The sequence below is a fragment of the Haliotis rufescens genome, unplaced genomic scaffold (assembly GCF_023055435.1).
Source record: "Haliotis rufescens isolate VD_foot unplaced genomic scaffold, xgHalRufe1.0.p SCAF_5, whole genome shotgun sequence".
Lineage (NCBI taxonomy): Eukaryota > Metazoa > Mollusca > Gastropoda > Lepetellida > Haliotidae > Haliotis > Haliotis rufescens.
In genome coordinates, this window is record NW_025964223.1 from 63,247,485 (window position 1) to 63,260,924 (window position 13,440).

Genomic DNA, 13,440 nt, shown 5'->3' on the forward strand with positions numbered 1-13,440 from the left:
ATTGAATTGCAGCGATTTCTACCCCTCGGCCTCACATACTCTGCTGATCACCTCTTCAAATATTACTTTTTTCCAAATCTCATTAATGACCTTGAAACTGAAGATGAATGGATGTATTTATGCCGTCTTCAAAGAACTGGGCGTAATAAGTGACCTTTTTAACTCTCATGATCTGAGAGGAGTCTTTGACAGGCAGTTAGAAGTTGGAAGAATGTGAAGACACGAAACTCTTGGGTAACAACCTCTTTATTCTTTGAAACAACATTTCAGGCTACTTCTTGCCTCTTCATCATGTGATGAAGTAGCCATAAAACAATGAATAACAAAGAATAAAGAAGTTGTTCTCCGTAACAAATTCATGTCTTCACTGTCTGAATAATGAAAGAAATGAGCACATTGTTTAGAATTGTTATGAGCTATCTACCTCCATGTACATATAAATTAGTACTAGACTTGATTTCAACACTTGCATGTTTTTTACTCTTAACAACACAAAATTAAAAATCAGATGTTATTTTTTAAATACTTGAACAAGAGCAAGTCTTTGATCCAACCTGATTTTCTTTGGAGTTGCTGTTAAAGATATGGTAAAAAATCACCTTGTGTCACGAACTAATGCTCTTCAGTTAGAATTTCTCCTGAAGTCAGACATTTTCCTCATTTTAACAATTCCTGTGCACTTGAACGTACCAGATGTAAAAACCATGCAAGTGTAAGAAAGAAAAAGTTACCAACCATTTGATAAGTTTCATACTGTTATTACAAAGTTTTCCTTAACTTTTAAATTTGACACTTCCTGTGTGCCAAAAATGTTTTTATCCGACCTCGTCCTTTATAAGACTACAATAGAGAAATAATTACAACCACCATGGCGCCATTGGAAAGAGTAACATCATTCATCATTACTGCAATATGGTGGAAGTTGTTGATCAGTTACCCTGTATCAAACGCAATGATTAATTGTAGGTGTCCCTTAGTGATATAATCAATTTAAAAATACTATATGATATCAAATTTTTATTCAAAATGTTCAGTCATTCCTTTGATCTGCAACTGATTACACATTCATCATCAATATGCAACCGATCAATTATTTTCATTTATGGGCTAAAGTTCTTGAAATTTCCAATAAAAATCTTTGACATACCATTTCTGCAAAATACAAACATGAAAAGATTAATGATGATTGATCTGTTGGAATCTTCCTATCGGGAACAATGATTGATAAAATGCCAACATATTGTCAGTAGGGATTCCAAGTTAGAATTGGTCTCCACTGATCTAATGGATCGGCTGGTGAAGCTCGGTGACTTGGATGACAGTATGTCAACCTACCCCAACAGCATATCAATCACTGGTTTGCCCGGTCAAGGCTACGATATTTTCAAACAGGGGTGGTGGGGTAGCCTGTTGGTTAAAGTGTAGGCTTGTCACGCTGAAGACCCGGGTTCGATTCCCCACATGGATGTCTCCCGCCATGATATTGCTGGAATATTGCTAAAAGTGGCGTAAACCATACTCACTCACTCACTCACTCACTCACTCACTCACTCACTCACTCACTCACTCACTCACTCACTTTCAAACAGCCAATACATGCCTGAAACATTGATGAGTGCGATGTTAACAAACAAACGTTATAAAAGGAAAACATTTTAGTATTTCACTGATGATTTATAATTGACCTTAACCTTTGTTCACCTTGACCCTTTCAGCTGTGCTGGGTCAGATTCCATCAAGGTCACAATACCTCTGAGTGGGAAGGTCGTGGAACTGGGTGTGTATTGTGGGAAGAAGCTGCCGCCTGTTCTGATGTCTGCGGGGACAAAGATGACGGTGCAGTTCCACAGCGAGTCCTCATCCAAGGGAATGACAACCGGCTTCAAGGCTGTTTACAGTTTTGTCAACAGTGTGTACAGTGGTTTTATTCCTTAACAGATTGAATCAGTGTGCCTCGTTCCCATGCATGTCAAGTCCATGTCTAGACACTGTACTGTGCGTGCCTTGCGTGAAACAAAGAAGCAGTTTTCTTTAGGATTATTGGAACCTGTTTTTGTTAGATTAAGCTAGATATCAAAGTTACATCAATAACGCTTTATGGTACCACAACATACGTCATCCCTTGAAGACATTGGGCATATCTGTGGTGTAGAGCTGACACTTGTCTAGTTTCAGTCAGCTAATGACATGAGGCCATGTATAAGTCATGGAAGTCAAATGAGCCTTCCATGCATGATGGACTTTGTGGAACCCAGCTGTGACCTGACATTTGAGCACTGTGTAGAGCAGATGCTGCACGGTCCACACTGTACACTGAGTGGGGAACATTGCCGCTTGTTCAGTGTAAACTGACTGGCCTCTGTACTATTTGTTTTCCTTCACACAGCAACCAGGCAGTTGCTTGATTTGTTGGTTACATATTGTCACTACACTGAAAAATAGCCATATGTATTCATGAGTGATGGAGGAATGTAGTTGGGTGATGGTGGAACGTTGTTGGGTGATGGAGGAACGTAGCTGGGTGATGGAGGAACGTAGTTGGGTGATGGAGGAACGTAGCTGGGTGATGGAGGAATGTAGTTGGGTGATGGAGGAACAGAGTTGGGTGATGGAGGAACATAGTTGGGTGATGGAGGAACATAGTTGGGTGATGGAGGAACATAGTTGGGTGATGGAGGAATGTAGTTGAGTGATGGAGGAACATAGTTGGGTGATGGAGGAACATAGTTGAGTGATGGAGGAATGTAGTTGAGTGATGGAGGAACGTAGTTGAGTGATGGAGGAATGTAGTTGGGTGATGGAGGAATGTAGTTGGGTGATGGAGGAAAGTAGTTGGGTGAAGGAGGAACGTAGTTGGGTGATGGAGGAATGTAGTTGAGTGATGGAGGAACGTAGTTGGGTGATGGAGGAACATAGTTGGGTGATGGAGGAACGTAGTTGGGTGATAGAGGAACGTAGTTGGGTGGTGGATGTACATAGTTGAGTGATGGAGGAACATAGTTGAGTGATGGAGGAACATAGTTGAGTGATGGAGGAACATAGTTGAGTGATGGAGGAACATAGTTGGGTGATCGAGGAACGTAGTTTGGTGATCGAGGAACATGGTTGAGTGATGGAGGAATGTAGTTGGGTGATGGAGGAACGTAGTTGGGTGATGGAGGAACATAGTTGGGTGATGGAGGAACATAGTTGGGTGATGGAAAAATGTAATTGGGTGACAGGAATGTAGTTTGGTGATGGAGGAACATATTTGGGTGATGGAGGAACATGGTTGGGTGATGGAGGAACAGAGTGTATACAAACCTGTGAAGTATCAACAATGAGTTAATAAAGTTGATAAGTGTTATTTCAATGAACTGCTGCAGCTCTTGACTCTAGGCATCATTACTTGGTTATGTTCAGAACAACCTAACTGTGAGGATTCCAGAACAGAATGGGCATATTTAAAATAACTGCCGGCCTGCTATCCTTTGGCCAGTAATTCAGTGAACACACATGTCATCATCATAGCTAATATCATCACTGTAATAATTATGTAAAGAGAGACGAGACTCAGCCCATTGGCAGCCCTTGCAAGTTTGAAGTCAGTCATGTAAACACCAATTTGATTGTCTATTAACTGTAATTGTATGAAAATATCAAGTCAGCAGTTGGTGATTACCATAACAACAGGCGACAATGTGTCAGTTTCACACAGGCGCTAATTACAGTGTCTAGACCAGGGCTTCAGGTCTTGGAGAATAGTCCCACATTGATCTATTATGGTATGTCTTCATATTATATAGTATATAGTACAGAGTTCATTGTTTAACAGTTGAATCATCAATGATTACAATCTTTGAAACAGTAGGGTGCTCTATAAGAGTTATTGGTCTGTCTATCTGGTTTCTTCTTCGAGAGGCATTTAAAAGTTGGAGTTCTAAGTAAGGATGAGATATATGGATGAACATCTTTATTAGAATTAGGAGCGATGTTTCGGTGTAGGTTCTAACACTGTTATCAAGCAGATGATCTTCACTTACTTGATGATGTTAGAACCCACACCATCACTTTCTTGATGACGGTGTCAAAACCTACACTGAAACGTCACTCCTAATTGTAATAAAGAAGTTGTTCATCCATATATCTTATCTTTACTTTGTCTATCTTGTTTTTGATATTTCATGGACTGACAAATAGGATCCAGTACCTCATGGTCGTAAACACATGGGTAAATTGGGATAAAGTGGTTAAGGTATATGACATTATGTATTGCTAATGGTGTGCCATTGGACATTAACATCATAGATTGCTGCTCATATACCTTCAACCACTGGTTTGAATGTTGATGCAGGATCTGTGATGTAGCTGTAATATTCTTGACCATCATGCATATAACTGACAATATGTTTTTGTTTTCATCTAGATTTCGGAATATCAACTGGTGAACGAGACAGCAGAGGAGGTGAGTATCACAATAAATGATTGTCATTATGTCATTGCATGCTTATCGTAAGAGGCGACTGACGGGATCAGGTCCTCAGGCTCGCTGACTTGGTTAAAAATCTTGGTTGCTCACAACGAGATCAAGCTTTGTCTTGTTTACTTCTCCTGGGACATATTACTGATAAATGATAATTATTTGGATATTTAACTTCTGTAATAAATATATAACCACTCAGCTCTTTGCCATCAAGCTCCAAAGAGTTATCTCCCTTGGTAGTAATTTTGCAAGAGCAGGGATGGTTCTGAGGGAGAGTTTGCATTCATAGCAGGTTCCTGGAGATGACTACATTGGAACTGCGGAGAAATTATCACTGATGATAACCAAATTGGTTTAGTCTCGATATCCAAATGTCTGATTTGATTAAGTAAGGGACTGGTCATTTATTACAGGAGGGGGTGGTCAGAGGAAATTGGGAGGGTCAACAACAAATAATACACATATTTTAATAAATAGGGAGAGTCATGAAAAATGGAGAGTTTATAATACAATATAAAGTTCTTTTGCATTTTGTGTATTCAGGGAGGCTCATGAAAAAAATGTGCAAGGACATGGTCGGGTAATCTAAAAATATGACACGTGTTAGGGGAGGGGATTATTTTCTGTACAGTTTTGCATCAAAAATCTCATTTAAGAAATGAATGGTTGCCATGTTAATTGCTTCTTACCTAATCAGGGAGACTGCTATGTTCTATTAATGTAATTATATTTAAGCGGAACTACTATGCTACAGCTGTGTTTGAAAGTATAGAAATATGTTGCTTGAAGGAGGATTATGAAATATTTATCAAAACTAGATGTCAGCTATTGATTATATTACAGAGCAGGATATTGACAATGACTTTCATAGTTCAACTCCATTGTAAGAACTTTCCAAAATATGCAGTAGAACCCTGTATGCCAATCAGGTTATTTTTCAAAAGAAAATGGGTCTGTGCCACAAACTGATTTTAGCGCTATGACTGTGATATGTCTGTGTTAAGCCTTGGGGGTATGACTGTCCTAGCCCTAAAATGCCTTATGGAATGGGGTCCTTGTTCTTGATTACAAGAAACAATCAAAAATGCTCAAAGTCCACAAAAACAATAAAATGAAATCCTGCTGGACTGTTTTGATATGTTTGTTTATTGTTCAACAATGCTTTCAGCAGTATTCCAGCTATATGACTGCAGCCTTTAAATTAGTGAGTCTGGACCAGACAATCCAATGATTGATATTATGAGAACAATTCATGCCATAGGGGTACAATAAGATGCCATCTTCCAAGTTACTGAATCTGACCACTGAAACATTACAGTCCTCATCCAGAATCCCCACAGGGGTGTTTTGATACAAGCAGTGCCTGGAGCAAAGACTTATGTTTGACATGCTCACTCTCTTAAGATCAATGTTTGACATGTTCGTTCCATTAAGACCAATGTTTGATGTGCTTATTCCAATAAGACCAATGTTTGATGTGTTTGTTCCAATAAGACGAATGTTTGATGTGCATGTTCCAATAGGACCAATGTTTGAAGTGTTTATTCCATTTAGACCAATGTTTGATGTGCATGTTCCAATAAGACCAATGTTTGACGTGTTTGTTCCATTTGGACCAATGTTTGATGTGCATGTTCCATTAAGACTAATGTTTGACTTGTTTATTTCAGTGTGTGTATTCAACTACTACAGCCAGCGCGAGTCCCACGGAACCTTCACCTCCCCCAACTACCCAGGCTTGTACCCTCGCAATACGGAATGCCACTACCTGTTTTATGGCAAAGGAAAGGAAACCGTCCATATACAGTTTCCAGTATTCCAAGTTGAAGGCATTGGCCCGAGGTGATTAAGACCCTGCTGGATTTGACATTGTTTTATACAAAATGGAACATCTTTAACCTGAAGCCCTAACCTACATTTTAGACAACAAAAACACCTTTATTTCAAGTTAGAGGGGGGCGGTCGGTTAGCCTAGTGGTTAAAGCATTCGCTCGTCACGCCGAAGACCCGGGTTCGATTCCCATCATGGGTACAATGTGTGAAGCCCATTTCTGGTGTCCCCCGCCGTGATATTGCTGGAATATTGCTAAAAGCGGCGTAAAACCATACTCACTCACTCACTCAAGTTAGAGGCCACAGGCCCATAGAACATAACATTATAGGAATACAATTACTGATAAAGTGACTTATACATTTCATTGCATTCAATATGAATTTTGATAGCTGTACAATAGTAGGTTTATGATTAGATGACATCAGACGAACAAAGAATTCCAGTGACGGATTTACAAAGTATTTAGGATCAATGTAGCTATATCTTAAATTATTAAAAGCAGGGCATACAAGTGCAAAATGATATTCATTTTCCTTTGGACTAATATTTAATCGAAGACAATATCTACACAAGCGACATTCTGGATCGATGCCTTTGCGTCTGCCCATTTCGATCATCAACTGATGACAGCCACATCTAAATCTTGACATTTTAGACAACAAACATTCAGTAGAACATGGATATAACGAACTACAAGGGAACAGAGAAGTCAGTTCGTTATATACGTTTTCGCTCGGAAACGTCCGGCATATGGGATAAAACAAAAACACAATAGTCATAATTGCAGCATTGACTTGTATCAGTAGTGATCACTTCATAGCATTCAACTGATAACATTTCATAACATTCATTTAAGTTGAACAAGGTTGATCCGTCACCGCTGATTGTATTGATTCGCCGCGATTGTGTTGATTCACCGCTGATTGCGTACAGCCAATTGTTAGTGACACTTGACACTGAGTGAGATTTCTTAGTTCCCTATACACGTCGCTACTTAGTGGTAGATCGGCTTGTCTGGGATCAGATATCAGTTCGCTGTATCCGTTAGTTTGCTGTAGAGAGTTTGTTACCGGGGTATATACGTACATTTTATATGATATTATATAGGAGATAAATCAGGGATTTTTTAACAGTTCGTTGTATCCGTTTCTTCACTCTATCCGTGTTCGTTATATCCATTTTCTATTGTATTTGTTTTATTATGTTTTATTTAAGAAATAAACGAGTGGGAGTTGTTTATCGTACAATAAAATACTGCTGGTAGAATAAACACTGCAGTATTTTATTGTACAATAAACAAGACCACAAGTCGTTTTCTTCTTATATGAGAGAATCAATTTTTTGTACAGCCTCTTAAGGGATGTTAATAAAATGTACAAGCTTTAAAAATATTTACCCATATTTTAATAATGATGACTCCCTGAATAGACTCTGGCATTGGCAATGTCGGACAAGTCCATTCATCAGGGGTGTTACATTTGGATGTAATTTGCACATAGATTATCTGTACCTTTCCTAACAACACCGATTGTCATATCTCACCCACTTTTGGATGTGATCGTTCGGCCGTTGCATTTATCTACATTGCCACGTTACATCTACGGGGAACAACTCAATAGACACCTCCCTGTCTTAAAAAAAACATCATCCAATTTACAGTCATCAAGCTGTGAACGCATGTTCAAATCTCCAGAAATAATGTCATGATAGAACAATGTTTTATCGTGAAATTGACAATGCTTCGTTCTTCATTGTACGTGTATAGTTACCGGTACATATCTGGATAACCTAAACTTGTTAATCCAGAATGTTGTGATGGAACTGGTTGGATTATTGTTGTTCTGCTGTACAAAGGATTGATCTTGAACAAATATGTTGCATGTTTTGAGTAAAATGATAAAATCTCATTTGATTTCAAATTAATACTGTCATTATAATAATAATTAATGATAACTTTAATCATCTTTTTGCTGTTGTGATATGGTTGTAATTAGGGCTAGGACGAATCCAAATTTACTACCCAGGTACCCTCTGTAGGTTTCAAGAGTTGGTTAAAAATTGGGAATTGTTTTACTACAGCATTGCCAAAATTATTTTGGATACACATATGACTATCTCATCATGCATACACAGAAGTTGACTAAAGCTTATCTTCACTCAAACATATAAGGAGAAGAAATGAATGCTTATCCTAAAGTCATGTGAATAGTAGGGTCTTGTACATCTTCCCGAGGCAAGAGAGTTAACTGACTTTAAAAGTCCAGTTTCCACCCTTGCCGAACTAGGCTGGAATTACTGGGCTCGATCGTAGCGCCACCAGTGACTATTACCAGTTATGTTCCTTCTAAGTCTCTCCTATGGACAAATCAGATTCCACCTCTCGTATCACTTGCGTTTGCTTCACACAAAATGGTGGCGCCCAGTCAAGACAATCTGATCAATGATCAAGATCTATATTGTGATAAAACGGGCTTTACATCGCGAAATGCATCAAATCACGTGAGCACCTTGATTAAAAACGTGAAAAGGTTTGGAAAATATCTACTCACAACGAGTTGGCGGTGCACATGCTTTGCAAATCCTGCAATCGACCGAAACTGCACGACAGTTTACGAACCGGATTTCGATTTCGGTGCACGATTTTGATTGGACTATGCATAGACTCGTTAGTCCAGCCAAAATGTAACTCCATAATACCAGGCTAGTTTGGCAAGGGTGGAAACTGGACTTTTATAGTCACTTAACTCTCTTGCCTCGGGAAGATTGGTCTTGTAGGGTAATCATGCAGTTTTATTGTTATTGTCATTAAACAATACCTCATGTGACCACCAGTCTGGGTAGTCCTGTGGGTACCTGGGTCCCACTCACGACCCACCCAACCTGAGTACCCGAGCTACCCATCCCAGTCCTAGATGGAATATCACAAACTATGTTTTATAAAGAGAAAATAAACACATAAACCATGTTGCAATGAATTTTTCATCCTTTCAGATGTGATGAAGGAACTCACAGTGACTACGTCTCCTTTTCTAACTTTGCCGATTCAGAGGACAGGAAGTTACATAGACTGTGTGGAGCAAGCTCCGAGGGGAAAAAGGAGTCCATCGAGTCGGACGGACCCTTCTTTAGAGTAGTGTTCAAGTCAAATGATGTTTATGATGATGAAGGATTTTTTGCATACTACCAGTTCAAAGGAACAGATAACCCCATAACACCCGTCAACAATGGAGACGATAATTCAGGTAAGATGAATTCTTGGACAGTGGTCAGTTATGTCAACATCGGTCCTTTCTTTGGGATCTTGCCCACTGACATTGTGCTGGTTATATATTGTGTTTTGTGTTACTGCGTCCAGTTCCGAATTTTTTTCGGTACGACTTTGGTAAATCTATTGTAGAGCATAGCAGTTACTTTTGTCATAGAGCTGTGATCGCTTTGTGGAATGGGGCCTTGGAAGAACTTCGTACACAAAATGTTTGTAGGGCCAGTTTCTTCACGCTATCTTAGCACTATGACTGTCTTTTAGAGATAGGCTTAGGTGGGCAGAATGCGCTCACCTTTTTCATGAACACCTGCTATTGTAAGCAACGATTATATCCTACCTAAATATTATCCCAGGGTTAAATTTGGTCTTTTCTGCATTTTCATATAATTTGCACCTTGATTATCTGTACCTTTTCTCCCAATACTGATTGTTATATCTCGCCTACTTTTGGATGCGATCGTTCGGTCATTGCGTTTATCTACGTTGCCCAGATACATCTATGGGGAATAGCTCACTGGACACCTCTTTCTAAAAAAATAACGTTGTCCAGTTTAGGACATCATCAAGTTGTGAGCACATGTTCGAATCTCCAGAAATTAGTTCATGATAGAACAATGTTATTTATGTCCCAATGAAACATTGTTCTATAATGACATCATTTCTGCTTAATTCTTCACTGAAATTTATCATGTATCTTATATCGGCCTATAATGTGTTCATGTCTTTTTTTCAGGTATGATGCATCGATATGACAGACCTAGTAGTGGCTCAGGTCAGAGGTTATCGACAAGTTCACTAATCATCTGTCTCCTGACCCTTGCCTTCCTTGCTCACAAGGTCAACCACTGACCTGACCTCCTGACCTTGAACTATGACCTCCAACCTCTGCCATCTTCAAGGAATGTGAAAAAATATAGTGTCATGTTCAGTTTGGGCCTCTACTACAATTGTCTAATGATAAGACAGGTTATTTAAGCTGGTTTTGTTCAATATGCCTATATTATATGCTAATGCTTACTATAATGCCTTGCATGATTTCCCTTTTGTTTGACATTAAATACCATGACCTCATTATGTAAATATATTCAAAGTTCATATGCCTTATTGTTATTTGGATCATTTATTGCTGAAAGTTAGTGAATGTTTTTCATTATCATGATGGTTTTATTAACATATTGAAAATTTAAAAAAACGCTACAATATTTTCAATGCTTAAGACGCTGACCATTTTCACAATAGACACAAGCCATCTGATATTCAGATGCTGTTTCTATGGCCTGCAATTAACATATGATAAGAACATCCTGGAATTCTTTCCTCTAAAAACAGAATGAAAAGGTTTGGAAGCAAAGCCAGCAATTATGATTCCTGTAAGACATGAAATATAAAAATGTTGCATTTTAATATTTAAATATTTTATTGGGTCATTGTTTTTGGGGCTGCATGAGTCCTTCAGAACACATTCTTTATCCTAAAATGCAATTTTATACAAGTCCTTGTTTGTAAATGGTCCACACTCTCATATTCTGAAATATATAAATTTATATTTCAGAAAACAGTGTGTTAAATATTAAGTCAATATAAATTGACATAACTTTATGATTTTTTAAGGAGTTTTGAATTGACATGCTGTTATTATATTTTGAAATAAATTTGTCTAACATTTAAAAAAAAACCATGGTTTGGGGAACTCAAAATGCCCCTGTACAGTTCAAGAACTGAAACTTGGAGAATATGTAGTTTTCATTTTCCGAACTACCACACATTTGTATGCATACAAGGGCACGATGTAAATACCTATTTTAAATGCTGCTGTCATTGAAGTGATGGCTGAACCAGAGAAGTATCTTGTTTTTGTCATCCGATGTGTTTATCAATATGTCTCAGTTATGTAATCCTCCCAACCAATGAGGATTAACTATCAGGTCAGCTGACTGCTGATCTTAACTGTGATTGGTTGAAAGTTGTCAGTGTTACAAGTGATACACCACAAACTTGCCTTAAATATCACCAGATGTGACAGGAATTAGAGGGGTCATATCAAAAACTTCACATGTCTTTTTCAAAAAGTATATTATACTAAACATGATTTCGATGCTGGAATGCTGTAGTGTGCTGAAACATTCATTTTTAGTGAAACATTTAAATTCATGATTTCAATATATATATATTTACCAACATTTAGAAAAAGACATGCAAGAGTTTTGTGACGGTCCCTAGACGCATGATTACCAAGTGTACATATGCCAAGTGAAATACTGGTAATTAGACATGCTGTTTCTTGTAACATAAACAAAATTGTGACAACATGCTAGTATATGTAGATATATAGCCTAGTGACATTTGAGTCTTTGCTGTGGTGTATGCCATCAGAGAGCTCAGAGACCGTGTATGTCGGCATACACTCTCTGTATAGCATCAGCGTTAATTTGCACCTACATGTTGCAGAATGAATGTATAAGAGAAGCACTACAATTGACAAATGTAGGTGTAGTCCTGTAGATAATATGCTTTTTTGCTTAAGTCAAGTCTTTTTAACCCATTTTAATTGATACATGATGTCAAATTGATTGTACATGAGAAATTGTTGAATCAACATAAGGTTTTCAGTCATGTTCATTTTTCACTGAAAAAGAGAAATATATATATAACTGTTACATGAAATCATCACAGTGTCAGGCTGAAATGATGTATTCTGTTTAAAATACTGTTTATTTATGACAATTGGAGAATTATGTGCATGAAGTCTTTTCATGCTTGCTTTTGTGGATTGGGGATCTGATGAGATGTTTTCAGGTTGCTAGAACAGTTGTGCTCAGGTTCATTAACAATAGCCCCTCTTAGATTACACCCCACCCACCCCACCTTACCCCAACCCCATCCCACCCCTCACCACTCCCCTACCCCACCCATCATTCCCCCACCCCTCATCTTGGTGTAAGAACATAATGAAAGTGATCACTTTCTATTTCATGAGATATGTGCTTACAAGTGCAAGACCAGTTTATCACTGAACATAGTATTTTTTGTGGCCCATTTATTTTTGGTATACTGATGTAGACTTTCATCTACACACTTGCGTGAACAACTAAGCATGTTCAAATTAACTCAGCACCCTCATTCACTGATGTGTGGCACTGATCGTGATGTCACAGTTTGTCATCAGTTTGTGTGCACAAAGATTTCGATAATTTCCACACAGCAGTATCTCATTTTCATTACTGAGGATATCAATGTGTCATAATCATCATAACAACCGATTTCATACAGACTGGTTTATGGATTTCAGTGCACTGCAACATCTTTGTGACATATAAGGGTAGTGAATATCCTTTGTTCAGTGTGAAATGTCTGCATATTACCAGTATGTTGGTTATGAATGTCATATTTTTAGTTGGTTTTCCATATCAATTTGAATTCATATAAAAAATGAAACCATCTGGACACTGATCTTGCACTTTTAAGAAAAAGCAAGGCTTCGATCCAACTATATTCATGCCCAAGTTAGGTCATCACCCTCCCCTTCAAACCCATTCTCCTTTACCTTATGTTCTAAGTTGAATTCTGTTAAAGATCCCACAACCTTATCCGTAAACAGCTCTCAAACAATTTATGAAAACACAATTTTTGCTATTGATTTTATTTTAATGTAAGAAAAATGAACTTCTCCTTGTAAGCAGCAGTGTAATGGAGGGCAGGGGGTAGTTCGATGATCTATATTTGGATTTGGGGATTTTTGTTTGAGAGTTTGTTTGTCAATCCATCCTCCAAGACAAATGAGGAGATAGAGATGAATGAAACAAGGAGTCCAATAGGGCTGGGATGGGTAACTGGTCGGGTTTATCTTGAGTAGGACCTGGGTACCCACAGGACTATTCA

The 13,440-nt window shown here is 38.2% G+C and overlaps 1 protein-coding gene across 3 annotated transcripts in view; it reads left to right on the top strand.

The window, feature by feature from the left end:
- Positions 1-13,016, top strand: part of LOC124143847 (suppressor of lurcher protein 1-like) — a 301,234-nt gene extending 288,218 nt beyond the window's left edge. For all 3 annotated transcript variants that reach the window (XM_048383705.1, XM_046512999.2, XM_048383706.1), the window contains 5 exons: positions 1,716-1,909; positions 4,406-4,444; positions 6,133-6,304; positions 9,288-9,538; positions 10,295-13,016. In XM_048383705.1, coding sequence (XP_048239662.1) covers positions 1,716-1,909; positions 4,406-4,444; positions 6,133-6,304; positions 9,288-9,538; positions 10,295-10,410 — 772 coding nt within the window. In that variant the 3' untranslated portion in view covers positions 10,411-13,016. The remainder of the gene's footprint in view (positions 1-1,715; positions 1,910-4,405; positions 4,445-6,132; positions 6,305-9,287; positions 9,539-10,294) is intronic.
- Positions 13,017-13,440: the final 424 nt, after the last annotated feature.